Source organism: Macaca thibetana, chromosome X, assembly GCF_024542745.1.
Source record: "Macaca thibetana thibetana isolate TM-01 chromosome X, ASM2454274v1, whole genome shotgun sequence".
NCBI lineage: Eukaryota > Metazoa > Chordata > Mammalia > Primates > Cercopithecidae > Macaca > Macaca thibetana.
In genome coordinates this window covers 93,207,860-93,227,551 of record NC_065598.1, presented here as the reverse complement: position 1 = coordinate 93,227,551, position 19,692 = coordinate 93,207,860, and the positions used below count along the sequence as shown (strand labels likewise).

General features: G+C 38.5%; 1 protein-coding gene across 6 annotated transcripts in view; it reads right to left on the bottom strand.

Moving 5' to 3' along the window:
• Window positions 1-19,692, bottom strand: part of DIAPH2 (diaphanous related formin 2) — a 912,659-nt gene that overhangs the window by 235,131 nt on the left and 657,836 nt on the right. For all 6 annotated transcript variants that reach the window (XM_050775145.1, XM_050775147.1, XM_050775146.1 and 3 more), the window contains one exon: window positions 9,419-9,584. In XM_050775145.1, the coding sequence (XP_050631102.1) occupies window positions 9,419-9,584 (166 nt within the window). The remainder of the gene's footprint in view (window positions 1-9,418; window positions 9,585-19,692) is intronic.

Below are 19,692 nucleotides of genomic sequence, written 5' to 3'. Positions count from 1 at the left end.
GATAGAAGATTAATTAGCAAATGGACAAACAAAACAGGATGAAGCAGAATGAAGAAAAATTCAGCCAGCTGAGAAGGTGCCACCAGTAGTATCAACCTCAGGGATCTTCATGCTCAGGTTGAAACAGGCATGCTCTGATCATAATCAATACCTCTGGTCAATCTCAAGACCTCTGGAAAAGGTCAGCTTGTGCACCATATTGCTTATCTTACACTTTCCCACTTCCTGGTGTTTGGACATAATTCAATAATAACTTACTTATGGGGAACACTTCTGTGAAAAATTCTGTATGAGGTGTTGTTGCTGGAACTAAAGATATTACATTTTGTTTCCTGATTCTAGTTCTTATTAGACTTTAATAGGAAAAGGTGGCGAGCATTGAACTGATTTTGTTAATATTTTCATTGTTAATTATTATACTGTCAGATTTTTAAAGGGCAAAATTCAGCTTGTCATAAACAATTCTGACAACTTTTATAAATATTTTTAGAAAAAACTGTGGTATTTTTTAGTTTTACAATATTAATCTAAAATGTATACATATTTAAAAACCATCCATACTAGTAGGTATTTTTTTATCATGTTAGGGAGTTTGAGTTTTCTTTAAACTATGTCTTCCCTTATTACATATTCCTTTAGTTCCCTATGATATGATATTTAGCTTTTCTATACAAGGAACAATCACATAAGAAAAATAGGACATCCACTTCTGGCCCAAAGTAAACAGTCAAAGAGAATACAACAGTTGATAGGTGACATCTCTTTCTAAAGAAGAATTCAATGATATCTGTAAAATACAGTAAAGTCTGCTCTCTGGCACAGCTGGGGAATGAGGTATTCTGGTCAAATATTCTGCTTAATAGAGTTACCATATATTTTACATGGTTTGCCTATTTTCAAAGGGTTGCAATAGATCAAAATAAACCTAAGGCTATATACCCAGGGTGGTCCCAGCTGAGCTCAAAGGGAATTATCTGGGTGTATATGATTAACTAGAGAGAGTTGGTGGGCCCTTAGGGCTCTATTTGCATGAAACGATTTATGCTGGCATTTTATTTATTCCCAGCTCCTAGGAAAAGGAAGATACATGCCTAGGCACTTGAACAAAAGGGAGGAAGGAGGGCAATGGAGGGGCTTACGATTTTAGGATTCCCTTCAGGTCTCTAGGAGTTGAAACATTTTTTAGTCTCCAAGGAGAAAGGGATCAGAAGAGATGCAAAAGGAACTGTTTTTATGAAGTGTCCTGTGAAACATGGCTACTTCTGCACTGAACATAATACCACAATGGTACTTCAAGATGACAAAATTGGAGCAGTAGGAAACTGTACCCTTGGCCCACACATAGGCATTTTCATTAAAGGCAACCCCAAGCAGTTTTGCCAGCAAAAAGCATTTGGCAGAATGGAGCTGAAGCTATAGCAAGACAGGACAGGCGGGGGCTTTTTCTGTTTTGTTCATTGCTGTATTTTCATCACTCTAGAATATAGGCACTCAGTTGCTGATTGGTGAGCAAATTTCACATGGTGACTATAGATGACATGTTTTCAGCACCCATGAAATGACTCCAGGTGTACTTTTAGGGGTAAAGACTTTGCAAGGAGCTTGAGTCCTACTAGTGGGGGAAAAGAGGAGGTAACTAGGATATTTGGATTACTGTTACTAAGGACACCCTCTCTGAATTCATAAATGAAGAGACCTGGAAACGTCTAGTTTACAAAAAAAACTATAGCATTAAGCAGCACATCAGGGTCTTGCAGCTTCTTAAGGTTGTTTTCAGAATATTACCATTTTATTGGCAAAGAAAAGAGGCATCAACTTATGAGGCATCTGATAGAAATTTCTGGATGATGAAATTCTAGATATCAGAATTTACATTACTGATTAAGACACTACTTTGTTAAACAATATATTTGGTTTCTTACATAAGCCTACCATTTTTATAATATTATAGTCAAGTTTTTTTTTTTTTTTTTTTTTTTAAATGTTAAGTGCTTGGTTTAAAAATGTGTCAAAATAACTTAAGTCATTTTGGATCAGGGATTATATACACAATCCTTTCATGTAAAAATTCACCTTCATTTCTTTAAAGGTAAATTACCATTAATAAATGAATAAAATTTCTGTATATTATCAATTTAGTCTTTCAAGTCTAACTAAATGCAGATATACTCATTGGCTTTCCAATTATAGTTTAGATTTAGATATGATTGAGGCCTTGTAAAAGGGAAGATAGCTTAAGAGAGATGAGAGATTTTCAAAATTAATTATCTCCATAAGCCAACATGGCTACACAGGGAGCTCTCAGACAAGTTTAGGTTTTTAAAGAACAATTGCTTAAGATAGAAGGAAGAACATCCCTGAGAATTAACATAAGAATGAACTCGGTGGTTATAACTCTCCATGTCACACCAGCTATGGGAGCAATAAAGGCATAATGACAATCATACTTTGGCCTTTCAGCCTTCTTTGAGTTTTCATATAGTGCTTCTAAAGTTTCTCTTTGTTCTAAGAGACACAGTTCCTTGTAGGAACTTGCTATTATCTCGTTCTACTGCTTCTACTTTCCAGACATAACATTTACCAATTTGGGAGAAGAGTTCAATCTAAGTGATTGCAGCCCATTCAGAGCCAACCATAGATGGTCTGGCCTTTAAAGTAACCATAGCTCTTTTGATTTTGTAAACTATTTTAGTTTAAAAAGCTCAGATTTGGCCGGGTGCAGTAGCCCATGCCTGTAATCCTAGCACTTTGGGAGGCCGAGGCAGGTGGATCACCTGAGGTCAGGAGTTTCAGACCAGCCTGACTAACATGGCGGAACCCCATTTCTACTAAAAATACGAAAATTAGCCAGGCATGGAGGAGGGTGCCTCTAATCCCAGTTACTCGGGAGGCTGAGGCAGGAGAATCACTTGAACCCAGGGGGTGGAGGTTACAGTGAGCCAAGATCAAGCCACTGCACTCCAGCCTGGGCGACAGAGCAAGACTCCGTCTCCAAAAAAAAAAAAAAAAAAAAAGCTCAGCTTTATCCTGAGGCCACAGGGAAGTTATGAAAGAATCTTAAGTCAGGAAACTAAGGTTATCTTGTTTGGTTTATTTTGTTTTTAATTTTATTCTCACTAAAATGGGGTGAATCGATTAGGAAATGGAAATGGGTATGAGAAGAAGACACAGATACCAGTCAGGAGGTCATTATTACAGTCCAGACGAGAGATGGCTGCAGCCAGGAACTCAAATAGTATCAGTGGGCTTGGAGAGAAACAGGTGGATTCAAAAGTTATCTAGGGTCAGGCAAAGTGGCTCATGCATGTAATTCCAGCATTTTGGGAGGCTGAGGCAGGAGGAATGCTTGAGGCCAGGAATACAAGACTATCCTGGGCAACATAGCGAGACCTCATCTCTATTAAAAATTAAAAATTTAGCCAGGCATGGTGATGCATGCCTGTAGTCCTAGTTACTCAGGAGGCTGAGGTGGGAGGATCACTTGTGCCCAAGAGTTTGAGGATACAGTGAGCTATGATCATGCCACTACACTCCAGCCTGGAAAACAGAGCAAACCTGTCTCAATCAATCAGTCAGTCTGGGAAGTAGAAGCAGCAAGCCTGAACAATGGCATAAAACGCTATGATTACTTGATATCATTTAGCATCTTAACACTTAGCTATTTTAATGTTCATTTAGGAGCTGTTCCAAAGTTTATCAAATGAACAGTAGCATATACTGATTTCGTTGAGGGGAAATTGGCTAGCATGATTAATAGCAACGGTAACATTTTCAAGTTATGTCAATGAATCTAATAATTCTGCAAAGCCTTATTCCTATATTTCTAGTATATGAGGTACAGAATGAGGACACACACACAACAAATATTTATTGAGTGCCTGGGTAACATATTGTTCTTTAAAAAAACAAAACAAAAACACACAGAAGCAGCAGGAAACTGACAGATTTAAAACAGAAAAGAAGTATTTTCTATAATTTATTTGGAGCTATGAAAGTTATTGAAGTATAATACTTGCCTCGAACACTTTCCCAACAGCTGAAATTAATTTTTATGCCTAAGCAAGATACTGCATGGTGGTGAAACATATACGGTTCACTGATTTTGAATATACTATTCAAAATATCTCAAAAGAAAAAAAAGACTATTTGTGCAGTCAACTATTTGAACTAGCAGAATGACTGAAGCATATAAAGGAGAATAAGCCAAAAAGATGTTTAGACATTTCATAAATATGGAATTTGATTTGTTTGTTTGTATACATTATGAGGTACCAGTGCAATTTTGTTACATGCATGGATTGCACAGTGGTGAAGTCAGAGCTTTTAGGGTATCCATAACCCGAATAATATACATCATACCCATTAAATAATTTTTCTCATTATCCACACCCCTCCTACCCCAAAACCCTCCTGAGTCTCCATTGTGTATCATGGAATTGGATTTTCTTCCACAAAATATTCAACTTAAATTTAGGAGTTATTAATTTTGTCTATATTGCATGCTGTTTTGTTTTTGGGTTTTTTTTTTTTTTTTTTTTTTTTTTTGAGACGGAGTCTCGTTCTGTCCCCCAGGCTGGAGTGCAGTGGCGCGATCTTGGCTCACTGCAAGCTCCACTTCCCAGGTTCACGCCATTCTCCTGCCTCAGCCTCCCGAGTAGCTGGGACTACAGGTGCCCACCACCATGCCTGGCTAATTTTTTTTTTTTTTTGTATTTTTAGTAGAGATGTGGTTTCACCGTGTTAGCCAGGATGGTCTTGATCTCCTGACCTCATGATCCGCCCGTCTCGGCCTCCCAAAGTGCTGGGATTACAGGCTTGAGCCACCATACCTGGCCAGTATGCTGTTCTTTAAACTCATGAAATCTCTGAGAAACTAACTAGAAAGGGTCTTAATTCTGAATTTAGAAATGTTTCTAATTATATACATTTTGATACCAATATATTGTACATTCATCTGGAATACCTTTAATATCCTCATTAGTTGAGTAATACAGAATATGAATATTAAGTAATAGAGAAGTATTCCATAGACATTATCCAATTCTGCTTTCATTCATTTGAATTGATTACTTTGAAAAAAGTCTTAATCCATAATGTCAACTTCTTTTATTTCTATTTGCCCCATCTTTTAGAGGATATCTCTATCTGAGGAAGATTTTTTGGTATGTGCATTTTGTTTATGCTACACATGCCAAATAGATCTCCCAAGATGAAACTCTGAGCTCATTTGGAAGTAATTTTTGGTAGCACATGAATCAGAACTCTTATTTTCTTCTCAGCACTACTGGTATTTTATTGCTTCCATCTATAGTCCAATATGCTTTTAGTGCTAAGAACCCTGAGGCCAAACACACAAAGCACTAAGAAAATGGGAACTTCTAGCGATTACAATTTTTGCCAGTCTTTTGGGGTTCTTCCCTCCCCTGGGAGAGTGAAATCACTTTAAGTTCACTATGAAACAGGAACATGGTGAGCACAAATGATTGACTGAAGTTGGTGATGTTGATTTAGGAATTTTCGACTTAAAGGTCAGGTATAAAAACCTTAAACCTGCTTGTCAAAGTCTGCTTGTCAAACGCCGATGGATTTTTCAAGACTCTGCTCTAATGTCACTTTTTCTATCAAGGCCTCTCTGGCCAACACAGGCAGAGTTAGGCAGTTCCTCCTTTATGTTATTGGCACACCTTAACATACTTCTATGGCAGCACTTATCAAATTATATTGCATTTGTTTGTCTGTCTCCACTCATGGATAGAGAGAAACCATTCTCTTCCTTTATCTGTGAACCAGAGCATTACCAAAATCAAGTTGGTTTTCAATAATTAATGGAAAGGATGGTCAGAGAATGGCTAATAATATTCTACCTTTGTATACCATAGGTTTCAAGGTCTTTTCACATAGTAGTGAGGAAGACTTGGCTTAAATTATTTTCCGTCTTTCTTTTTTTCTTTTTCTTTTTTTTTTTTTTTTTTTTGAGGCAGAGTTTCGCTCTTTTTGCCTAGGCTGGAGTGCAATGGCGCGATCTCACCTCACCGCAACCTCCGCCTCCCGGGTTCAAGTGATTCTCCTGCCTCAGCCTCCCGAGTGGCTGGGATTACAGGCATGCGCCACCACCCTGGCTAATTTTTGTATTTTTAGTAGAGATGGGGTTTCTCCATGTTGGGCAGACTGGTCTTGAACTCCTGACCTCATGTGATCCACCCACCTAGGCCTCCCAAAGTGCTGGGATTACAGGCGTGAGCCACCGCACCCGGCTATTTTCCATCTTTTATAGATAAAGAAACAAATGCCCAGAGAGGTTATATGACCCACCCACGTTCAAAACAGTTAATATATTGTACACCTAATTCTCATGGCAGCAAGTTGATAAAGATTTGTAGATAGAAGTGGTAGCAGTACTGTTATATAAGGCAAACATAGCAATGGCTGGCCAGGAGTGCATTATGTAAGTGTTTCAGATTGGTTGACATATTTAGGATCTCATTACTTGTTTTAAAGGTCAATCTTAACAGCTTCTCAAGAAATTAACTTAAATGGACATGAAACGACACAAGAATATCAAATTATTTACATTCAGTAACAATATATGAAAATTCTTACTCTGTACTCAAGCTACAGTGAAGTCAGCAGAAAGACATAAAACATATCCTACATATGTATGTAATATATATGACTCTGCTATCTCTGAAATTCCGAACGTGACTCAGACTACTAACAGGGAATAGAATTCTTAGAGATCAATCCTTTAACTCTTTCATTTTACAAAAGACAGACAGAAATGGATAGCGAGAAAGGATAAATGACTTACTCAAAGTCACACAGCTTTTTAGTGGCAGTACCAGGACACAAAATCAGGTCTCCTTAATAATATTCTGACATTTTTAAAAAACAAGTTATGATTGAGAAGTGATACAGGTAGAGTTCTTAGCCTTCTAGGCATCTGGCTAATATGAGTACACACAGGCTGTAACACTGGAATTATCATTAAAAGAATGCCGCAACATGGTGGAGAAGTACACCATCTACTACTCTGTGTCTGTGTATTGGGGAGGTTAAGGGAACATATAATATGACAGTGTTTTAGGATCTAAATGGAGATCAACAATATTAATTATATTTATTCTTATATATTTTACATATATATTCTTCTATTTATTTATTTATTTTAGGACAGTCTCACTCTGTCTCCAGCGGCTCACTACAACCTTCGCCTCCCAAGTTCAAGAGATTCTCCTGCCTCAGCCTCTGAAGTAGCTGGGATTACAGGCGCCCGCCACCACGCCCGGCTAATTTTTGTATTATTAGTAGAGACAGGGTTTTGCCATGTTGGCCAGGCTGGTCTCAAACTCCTGACCTCAGGTGATCCACCCACCTCGGCCTCCCAAAGTGCTGGGATTACAGGTGTGAGCCACTGCGCCTGGCCATATATATATTCTTATATATCCATTCACCCACAGACATTGTTACAAAAAAAATTACTGGATTTATCATTTCAGTGTGTCAACTAAAGTATATTTTCTGTTTCCTCATTCCTTTTTAATGTAATTTTTTTCCTTTTCGAAAATAATCCAAGTAGATATAACCTGTGCGCTTATGTGTTCATAGCATATAATCAGCTTTTAAGTTTTGAAAATTATTTGATCACTTTCTCTTAGCCCTCTTCTCATTGCCAATAGAACACATTCTACTAGTTATGGGTTAGCTACAAAGTATGTGTCTCTATGAAGGGTCAAAGACCAAAATCAACTAATATTTTCAGCAAAAAAGAAGATATATGATCATACTTCTGGAAGTTTGTGGATTAACTTCTATGACCAAAGCTGCTTGTTTAACTGTTGGGGTGTGCTCTGGGTTATAGGCCCTGGGTTAGGAGATGAAAGCAATTTGATTTCCACAAGCATATTCATATCTCACAGATGAAGTCACACCAAAATCAAATGATTTCACAGGGCAACAGCATTGACAAAGAAAGTACTGCTTTGGGAATAAAAACATACCTCACACTGGAATGAATTTGTTTGTTAACTGATCTTCCTGCTGGGGATTATTGCTAGAGGTCCTCACACCTGTAATCCCAACACTTCGGGAGGTTGAGGTAGGTGGATCACTTGAGGTCAGGAGTTCGAGACCAGCCTGGCCAATATGGTGAAACCCTATCTCTACTAAAAATACAACAATTAGCTGGGCGTGGTGGCATGTGCCTGTAATCCCAGCTACTTGGGAGGCTGAGGCAGGAGAATCGCTTGAACCTGGGAGGCAGAGGTTGCAATGAGCCGAGATAGTGCCACTGCACTTCAGCCTGGGCAACAGAGCAAGACTCCATATCAAAAAAAAAATAAAAAAAAAAAATATATATATATACACACACACACATATATACACCTTTATCTGTTTGAGATCAACTATTGTGCATATCTTTCTGTTACTATTACAATCAGAGTCTGTGTTCTTCCTGCTGCTCCTTTGTTGGATGCAGAGGAGGTGTATTTCCACAGCATTTATATAGCAGTCTTTGATTCCTTTTAGCATCATAACTTGTACCCTAACTGCCACCCCCAATTAATGCTAATATTTACTGTGATCCTCAAGAGTTCCAGTTTAAAACAAGAGCCCACATTATGAAAGAAACTTTAGGTATTCAAAGTTATTTACAAAGTCCAATTCAAAATCAGTTTCTCATTTAGGCTGTGAAAGAAACTTGTTTATAAATCACAGCATTCGAATTTATAATGTGAAAAGTTCTAGATATTAATTTTTAAGGTACGCAAAATTATAATATTATGCTATATAAAAATTGGGGTTATTTAAGTACCAATTCATTCATTTCCTATAAAATTTCAGTAAAACATTTCCCATGTATACCTAACATTGAAGATGATTCATCGAGGTCCGCATTATGTTAAGCCAGCCATGACTTATAACTTAATTTTTATCCATGTCACAGGTATAAAATATCTGTCAATTCTTGTTAAAAAACTGTCACATGAAATCAATATAGTCAATAGGAACATAAAACAACAATAGAAGGAAGACATTCAGAAATATAAGCAACAGGCCGGGCGCGGTGGCTCAAGCCTGTAATCCCAGCACTTTGGGAGGCCGAGACGGGCGGATCACGAGGTCAGGAGATTGAGAGACGATCCCGGCTAACACGGTGAAACCCCGTCTCTACTAAAAAATACAAAAAAATAGCCGGGCGAGGTGGCGGGCGCCTATAGTCCCAGCTACTCGGGAGGCTGAGGCAGGAGAATGGCGTAAACCCGGGAGGCGGAGCTTGCAGTGAGCTGAGATCCGGCCACTGCACTCCAGCCTGGGTGACAGAGCAAGACTCCGTCTCAAAAAAAAAAAAAAAAAAAAAAAAAAAAAAAAAAGAAATATAAGCAACAGGCCTTGCAATGCTTTAAGATGTATTACTCACCAAAAACAAAGTTCGGAAGTTGTTGAGATCACCAAAGAACTCTTCTATGCTCACTGTCTTTGAGTCAAAAATGAAGTATTCTCCGAGATTCTCATAGAGCTTCATCATGTTGTTGTGCATGGTGGAGAGTTTTTCATACTGTTCTCTGGCACTCTTCGTAAAGCTGTAGCTTTTTGTTAAGGAACATGACCCAACAGTACCTTTAAAATGCAATCACTAGATGTTAAGATTGAATTAAATCATCACTTCTATAAATATATTAGTAACGCACAAATACTTGTGCATTAGTTTGTTAGGGCTGCCATAGTAAAATACCACAGATTAGGTGGCTTAAACAACAGAAACTGATTTTCTCACAAATCTGGAGGCTAGAAGTCTGAGATCAGGGTCTAGTGGGTTTAGTTTCTTCTGAGGTCTCTCCATAGTCATTCCTCTGTCTGTATCCTAATCGCTTCTTCTTACATTAGACATATTGGATTAGGGCCCACACTCATCAGCTCATTTTAACTTAATTACTTCCTTAAAGTCCCTATGATCAAATATAGTCACATTCTGAGGTACAGGGTGGTTAGGACTTTAAGATATGAATTTTGGGGAAGACACATTTTAGCCCAAAATAACTTGCTAGAGTCATTATACTGGTTAGTGAGACTTGAAGATCTTCAAATTAGGCAGAACTATTCAATATGTAACCACATGGAACATATTTGTTAGAAAATGTTTGCTAAATGAAAGCATATAGGCATAAATACCAGAAAATGGCCTCATATATTTTTATGAGTAAAGTAGAAAACAAACAGTGACAAAAAACTTAAAGAAAAAATTTTATATATATGTATATATATATATAATTTTCTTCTCTTTTTAATATATATCTCTATATAAATAGAGATAGAGGTTATAGTGAGGCCAGGTGTGGTGGCTCACGCCTGTAATCCCAACACTTTGGGAGGCCGAGGTGAGCAGATCACAAGGTCAGGAGTTTGAGACCAGCCTGGTCAACACAGTGAAACCCCGTCTCTACTAAAAATACAAAAAAATTAGCCGGGCATGGTGACACGCAACTGTAGTCCCAGCTACTTGGGAGGCTGAGGCAGGAGAATCGCTTGAACTTGGGAGGTGGAGGTTGTGCTGAGCCAAGATCGCATCCTAGCACTCCAGCCCGGGCAACAGTGTGAGACTCCATCTCAAAAAAAAAAAAAAGAGGCTGGGCGCGGTGGCTCAAGCCTGTAATCCCAGCACTTTGGGAGGCCGAGGCGGGTGGATCACGAGGTCAGGAGATCGAGACCATCCTGGCTAACATGGTGAAACCCCGTCTCTACTAAAAATACAAAAAACTAGCCGGGCGTGGTGGCGGGTGCCTGTAGTCCCAGCTACTCGGAGGCTGAGGCGGGAGAATGGCGTGAACCCGGGAGGTGGAGCTTGCAGTGAGCTTGCAGTGTCGCGCCACTGCACTCCAGCCTGGGCGACAGAGCGAGACTCCGTCTCAAAAAAAAAAAAAAAAAAAAAAAAAAGAGGTGATAGTGAATTCTGTATATGAGTGTTATATATGTGTGTGTGTGTGTGTGTATACATATATGCATAACCCACATAAGGAAGGGAGAGAAGGAAGAAGGTGATGGGGTTCAAGACACACTTCCCCCAAAATATGGCACCTTGGCATTTGAGAAATCAGCAAAAGCAGGAAGATCTCTCTGATCTTCTTCTAAACCTTTTCTCCTGAAGCAGACAAGAAAATAATTCTCTTAACTGCCTCTGAAGTAGGTTATAAGACCCTCATTTCAGAGCTGCTCTTCCTATACCTGAAGGAAAAGAATGTCCTTATCTCTGGAGACATATGGACACAGAGAAGAATCTGAACAAATATGCCTTGCTAAGTCCCCCCAGCTCATTACCATTAGATCATACCCCCTTTGCCCAATTATATTTCCCCACTGTCCACTCTTCATCAAACCTAATCATAAAAATATACAAGTTTCCCTATTTCTTTTGGTCTTCATTTCTGAGGGCTCCTGTGTCACATAAAATTTATATTAAATAAATCCATAAGTTTTCCTCTTGTTAATCTGTCTTTTGTTTTAGAGGTCTCAGCCACAAACCCAGCAATGGGTGAGAAGAGAAACTGCTTTTCCTCTATAGAGGAGAGAAAGTGGCCTGGCAAGAAAGGAGAAAGAGGGAGAAGGAGGGAACGGGGGAGGGAGAAGAGAGGATGAAGGGGAGAGGGAGAGAGAGATACAGAGGGAGAGGGAGAAGGAGAGAGAGGTAAAGAAAATTTGCTGTAGCTCTAGAGAGAATTTTCTGTACCTTTAGAACCTTAATCGCTCAAAGGGCTTGTTAAAACACAAGTAGCTGTTTGCTGGGGCCCCAGATCAGAGGCCTAAGAATTATCATTTCTAACTAATTTCCAGGTGATGCTGATGCTCCTGGTCCAGGCCCACACTTTGAGTAGCATGTTTTAGAAAATTAAGTAGAAGCTATTATCCCCAGAAACTAATTTTACCAGTTTTAAAAAAATTTTGAAGGAATAAGTGATCTTAACAACCATCATTACCAAATCATAAAATGAACGAAATATATAAATGTGTCCTACTAAAGATATCTCACTATATATAAATTTATACTTACAGAAAGAAATTATAATACATTTTTTCTGATTATAGAAGATATAAATGACCCTTTTTTACAACTTAGAAATTAAAAACTTAAATCAACTAAAATTTCCCACTCAGAAACAAGTATTGTGAACATCTTGAAGCATTTCCTCCTGGTCTTTCTTCTATGGCTAGTAACTTTTGATTGTTATGGATAAGAACGTTTTAGAAAAAGGTAAGTGGACTAACCATAAAGAAGAAAGGAAACAAAATCAACAGTTTAAAATTAGAGTTAAATCCATTAAAAATTAATAATGATCACAGAAGTAAAATTTCTTTAGATGGAAAAGTAATTGACTTGGAATTGTATAGAAAAATAATGGTGCAGTCTGGGGCATACTATTTTAAGACCTACTATAGTGTATTAATATTTTGTGGTGCTATTATTTTATCAAGTACTGATAATTGTGCCTTCAAAAACTTGACTTTATAAGATTTTCTGAATTCTTCACTGTGTTTTATTATAACCTGGGGCCAAATTTATTTTCCATGGGAACACAGCTCTAGTTCTATAATGAAAGTCAATGGGGAAATCAGACCATTTCTGGAAAATTACTTTGCAGCTGACACTTATGGAATACACCATGATTTTAAAAGTGAGATGCCCACTTCCTATGTTTTTTTTTTATGCTACATAAGTATTAGCATTCACATTAACAACACAACAGCCCCTTTCATGCTGACAAGTGACATTAAATCTTTCAATCCTCAAGCCCATTTTTATGTCAATAGACCCGAAAGAACAAACACATTTCTGACAGACTCTACTTTCTTTTTAGCAATGAAAAAGAAGTTTTTATATGCTTCACATATAAAAACATTCTGATTTTTACCTTTGAGACTGTCATCATATATATATTGGTTTTTAAGAAAATGTTTAGCATTGTATTTAAGCATAGCAGAAAGAAGACTCTTCATTTTTCAGCAAAGAATGAAAGTGACATTTCTGTTTTCTAGCCTCTCTTCCCTAAATAAAATAGATTCATTCCAGGGACTTGCTAGGCAGAAACACTTTGCAAAGGTCACTTACTTGTAATCTATTTGCAATGCAAATTACTAAACTGTTTGTATATTGCAGAAAACTCAACATCTGTACAACACAGAGAAAAAGCCAAAAATAACAAAAAAGGGAAAATGTGTATGTTCCCATTTATCATAACACAATTTTTCACCAGCTAAAACATGTCCATGTAGTGATACTGAATTTCATAAATTTGTTGTTATAGAACAAAAAGTGGTTTCAGAAATTGTCTCTGTACCCAAGTGAGGAAATCTGAAAAATTCTGAGAATGGTTTATCTTCAAAATAACAAATGGAAAGCAGTCCAATCTCTAAATCCTTCACTTATCTTCCAAGAGATTACTTTGTAAAAGGGATAGATGGCTGGCGAGTCAGCACTGAAATTTTTCACAATTGCCACCATGTCACCAAATCCTACATGGGACTGCAGGTAAGAAAAAAAGCGGACATCACTCCATATCATCCCTGTATTTAATGTGGAAATTTTAAAAACTTACCATTTATTTTAAATTATCTGCATTATTTTTTAGAGACAGGATCTTGCTCTGTTACTCAGGCTGGAGTGCAGTGGCACGATCCTAGCTCACTGCAGCCTCGAACTCCCAGGCTCAAGCCATCCTCCCGCCTTAGCCTTTCAAGTAGCTGGGACTACAGATGTATGCCACCACACCTGGCTTCATATGGGAAATTTTTATTTTGTTTTTTGAGCAGTCACTAAATACAAGATACTGGGGTGGTATCATGCTAAGCATCGTGGTCAATAGAATGATCATTAAAGCCTTAATCTCTACCCTGAGGAAGTTTATAATCCAATAGTACAATAATTCTACCACCATCAATTTGCATGTGTATAAGACTTTATCACTTATTATAAACATTTCCTTCCATTATATCCCATATTCTTCATAACAACCTTTTCAAAAAGGCAGAGCAATATTACCATTCAAATTTTAGAGTTGTGGGAGCTAGATAAAAGGCAGTTATCCATTTAGGGTTAGAACGCAGACATTGTAATAATCCATGGCATGACACCTAGTTCTTTCCATATAGAAGTGTATTGTTTACAATAACAGTGACCTTCATGTGGCAAAATCCAATATTCACTCCTTTATTTTTCTTTTTAGGTCTCAGCAGCATATGACACATTTAGCTACTTCTCTTAATTTCTGTGACACAGAAATGAAAAGTTTTCTTTCTCACTTCCTCTCCTCTGGTAACTTTTTGTTTTTGTTTTTTTGTTTTTTGCTTTGTTTTGTTGTTTTTTTGAGATGGAGTCTTACTCTGTCACCCAGGCTGAAGTGCAGTGGCATGATCTCAGCTCACTGCGACCTCCACCTCCTGGGTTCAAGCGATTCTCCTGCCTCAGCCTCCCAAGTAGCTGGAATTACAGGCACAGCCCACCACATCCAGCTAATTTTTGTATTTTTAGTAGAGATGGGGTTTCACCATGTTGGCCAGGCTGGTCTTGAACTCCTGACCTCAGGTGATCCACCCACCTGGGTCACCCAATGTGCTGGGATTACAGGCGTGAGCCACGGTGCCTGGACTCTTCTGGCAACTTCTATAAAATGTTAGCGTAGAGGGTTTGGTCCTGAGCCCTCTATCTGCATTCTCTGTCTAGTTGATTTCAGCAATTCACATAGCTTTTGTCAGGCCTCTGAGCCAAAGCTAAGCATCATATCCCCTGTGACCTGCATGTACACATCCAGACGGCCTGTTCCTGCCCTAACTGATGACATTCCACCACAAAAGAAGTGAAAATGGCCTGTTCCTGCCTTAACTGATGACATTACCTTGTGAAATTCCTTCTCCTGGCTCAAAAGCTCCCCGACTGAGCACCTTGTGACCCCCACCCCTGCCTGCCAGAGAACAACCCCCTTTGACTATAATTTTCCTTTACCTACCCAAATCCTATAAAACGGCCCCACCCCATCTCCCTTCGCTGACTCTCTTTTCAGACAGCCCGCCTACACCCAGGTGAAATAAACAGCCTTGTTGCTTACACAAAGCCTGTTTGGTGGTCTCTTCACACGGATGCGCATGAAAGCTTTAATATCATCTATATTGATGATGCCCAAATTTATATCTCTCCTAGCACAATCTCTCCCCTGAGACACACACTTTTTATAATCAACTGTCTACATATCATCTCTACTTGAATTTTTTAAAAAATGATACCTGTTGATATTTCAAATGTAAATTCCTCTCTGAAAACCCTCTAATAACTTTCTACAACACTTGGAAGAAAATCCAAATGATTTATAAGGCTCTACATGATCTGTCCTCTACCCATCCCTGTAATGTAAACTCATGCCATCCTCCCTTTAAAGTACTATGCCTGGCTATATCAACCTTCTTTCTGTTCCTTGGACAAACAAGGTCACAGACAGCTCAGGGCCTTTGCACTTGTTATTCTCTCTGCCTAGACTGTTTCTTTCCCACCAAGCCATTCAGTCTCAGCTTAAATGACACTTCCTCATAGAGGCTTGCTTCAATCATCCAATCTAAAATATCCATCCCCATCACTGTTACTGTGACCTATTTTATTTCATTTGAGAACTTAATCACTATCTGACATTATCTCTTCTGTCTATTTTTCTTATTCCTTATTTCAATCTGTTTACTGCCTACCTTGCCCTACTTAAAAATATGGTCCATGAAAGTAGACCTTCTCTAATTGATCACTGACTCATCAACACCTAGACGTGTGCCTGGCACATAGAAGAAATAGTAGCAGTAACAAAAGAAATGAGAATCAACAATAACGACAATGTAACTGTACCTAACCTTTTTAAAAAATAAATTGTGTGAGCCGCTGTGGAAGACTTCCCATGGATTAACTCATTTAATCTTCACAACAGCTTTCTGAGATAAAAAAATAATAATAATAATTGCATAAGGTCACACAGATAGTATGTCACAAAAATGGAAATGAACTCAGTGTGCCTCCAGAAACCATGTTCTTAACCAGTAAGCTATATAGTTCTGAAGAAATATTTGTTGAAGGAGTAAAGGCTTATTCTAACACTGCATAGAATGACCCCACTGAAGGCTGGATCATGGGTTGACTTGAGTACTTAAAAACCTGAAATCCCTTTTATGAATCTTAAGATAAACCAATTTCACAGCAAAACTCATTTAACTGAGAATATTTTTGCAGTACTATTTAATTGTATTTGAGAACGCATTTTAATTCCCTCGTTTCATCAATCGGAACGTCTTAAATACATTTTAATAACAAGGTTGGCTTCAATCATATTTATTTTAAAGCTATATATGTAATAGTGAATATGTTTATCAGTAGAATGATGGTCAGCCTAAATTAAGTTTGTGTCTTTAGACCTGAATGTTACTCTAGTAGATATGTTAGTAGATGTAATGGTTAATTTTATGTCAATTTGACTGGGTTAAAGGATATCCAGATAGCTGGTGAAACACTGTCTCTGGGTGTGCCTGTGAGGGTGTTTCCGGAAGAATTTGCCTATGAATCAATAGACTGAGTAAAGAAGATCACCCTGCTCAATGTGGGTGGGAAATGATCCAATTTGTTGAGGGCCAAGACAGAACACAGAAATGGAGAACGGTGAATTCTCTCTCTCTTCTGGAGCTGAGACGTCCATCTTCTCTTGCCCTGGGACATTGACACTCCTGGTTTTTGTGCCAAGGGACTGCAACTGGAGCATAAACAAATGGCTCCCCTGGTTCTCAGACCTGGGGATTTGTATTGGAACTATACCATCAGTTTTCCTGGTTTTTTAGCATGCAGAGGGTTGGAAGTTAGATGACGAGATGTCTCAGTCTCCGTGTGTGTGTGTGTGTGTGTGTGTGTGTGTATTCTTTTTCTCTGGAGAACCCTAATACAATAGATAAAATTTAAAACTGGTCATTTTGTTTAGCTCCTATATTAGAGAATAGAAATTAACAATATGGTTTAAAGAAAATAAGTATTTTTATTTTTTTCTAAGAGACAGAATCTTGTTATGTTGCCAAGGCTGGAGTGTGGTGGCTATTCACAGGTGCAATCCCAGTACTGATCGGCATGAGAGTTTTTACCTCCTTTGTTTCTGACCTGGGCTAGGTAACCCCTGCTTAAGCAACCTGGTGGTCCCCCATTACTGAAAGGTCACCATATTAATGTGGACCTTAGTGTGAATGCCCAATCAGCCTAGCACATTATAGCCCAGAACTCCCGGGCTCAAGCAATCCTCTCATCTCAGCCTTCTGAGTATCTGGGCCTACAGGCATCTACCACCACACCCAGTATAAATAAGAGTTAAATGTATGTAGTGGGATGCCTCACAAAAAAAATTAACTTACTATAAAATGCATTTCATGAAAGGCTACTTGCCCGGGCACAGTGGCTCACGCGTGTAATCCCAGCGCTTTGGGAGGCCAAGGCAGATGGATCGCTTAAGGTCAGGAGTTCGAGATCAACCTGGATGTGGTGAAACTCCATCTTTCCTAAAAATACAAAAAATAGCAGGGTGTGGTGGAGGTTACCTGTAATCCCAGCTACTCGGGAGGCTAAGGCAGGAGAATGGCTTGGACCTGGGAGGCAGAGGTTGCAGTGAGCCGAGATCATGCCACTGCACTCCAGCCTGAGCGACAGAGACAGAGTGAGGCTCTATCTCAAAAGAAACAAGAAAACAAAAAATCAAAAAAACAAAAAAAACGAGGCTATTTGGTGGCTTACAGGCAGTTTTGATTCTAGAAACAGAATGACATTTTCATGTCGTAGAGATACAAGGTATCTTTACATCTACCTGTAGAGTTCTTTTTATAAAGTGGGTATATCTTTAACAGGACCCTGTCTATGGAGAAGGAGGAGAAAGGTTGTCTCATCAGTAGAGATTTGACCTGGGTTACTGTTACTCCTTACTTGGGGTTAAGATTGAATATAACTGAGACTTAAGAAAGTGTATTGTAGACCATTATGATTGGTGTGACTGGGTCAGGCAGCCTGCCCTTAGTTGTGTTTTGGCAGCACTGAGGGAGAAGTCTATGGCCATATTTAGGGTGATATGGGAAAGCTGGTTATGGACACACTATATAACGAATGCTAGAACCTCTCCTAACACAGTTCCCTGAGAAACTACCGAAGGCAATGGTAAGATCAGCAGCCAAAGGGCATTTGCTCCTGAATACCCAGATTTCCTGGCATTTGGTGCTACAGGAGAGAGTGACAACAACTAGAAAAGCTTCTAAGCACAGGGCACTCTGGGGAGGATGATTAGACTATTCCAGGATCAAAATGTAGAGTGACCTCTTCCCGTCTGTTTAAGCAACTTTGGAAGTCCTTGAAATATTTAAAGAGAAGAACCCTGGGAAAACAATGGACCTTCCAAGATGAAGGTAATTCAGAATAATTTATAACCTAAAATAAATATAACCTTATGGCGGTGAAGTGGGACATATCTAATACATATAAACTTGTCAAGTATGAGAGGAAAATAAGAAATTCAATGCAATTTTCCTTTTACTAGTCCCCTTTCAAATTCCTTGTTCTACAAAGACAAATATTTCTGATTTTTCAAGCATGAAGTTATTCAAGATAACTCTAAGCTAAAATCACATCATCTTCTCCCTAACAGAAGTGTTTTTTGCGGGTTTATAAACTAAAATGTGTGCAGCATTTTAAAACACTGCAAGGTAAAATGCTAATGTTTTGAAAATGTTATTAATTTGAAATCAGTTTGGTCTCAGTCATGAATCTGGAAAGTTAATTTATAAAACATTTATCATAAGTCCCACAAAGCATTTTTATTTCCTTTTTTCTTTTGAGACAGTCTCACTCTATCGCCCATGCTGGTGGGCAGTGGCATGATCTCGGCTCACTGCAACCTCTGCCTCACAGGTTCAAGTGATTCTCTTGCCTCAGCCTCCCACGTAGCTGGGATTACAGGTGCCCAACACCACGCCCAGCTAATTTCTTTATTTTTAGTAGAGATGGGGTTTCATCATGTTGGTTAGGTTAGTCTCGAACTCCTTCCTGACCTCAAGTGATCTGCCCACCCAGGCCTCCCAGTGCTGGGATTACAGGCGTGAGCCACTGCACCCAGCCCACAAAGCATTTTTATATTAACTCATTTGAAAATTTCACCTAGGGAAACAGTGATCAGAATTACTTGGGTATGTACTATACAGAATTCTCTTAAAGCTTTTATCACCTATGTTTTTGTGTGACTATATGTGAATTTCTTGGTTATATTCCTCAGTAATATACTAACAGTATGGACTTAAAATTCAACCTGAGACAGTTGTAATTCCTCCATAGGCTTATACCCAAATAGAGAGTAAGTTATTTTCTTTATACTTTAATGTACATTTATATTGGTTTTGACTATTTCAGGTAGCTGAAGGCAGGTGTTATACCCCCTTGCCCTTTAACTGATCCTACTGGCAAAATAGGATCACTTCATCAACGCTATGTATAGAAAACTGTTTATCATTTTACTTAATTTTGATGTAAGGAGTAATCATTACCACAAAAAACTTGTTCCATTAGAACTAGAATAAGCATTAGAGCACTGGGGAATGAAGAGTTTATACAGCTCATAGATACTTGAGTCAAATCAGCTGCTACAATTTTTCATCTTCATAGGT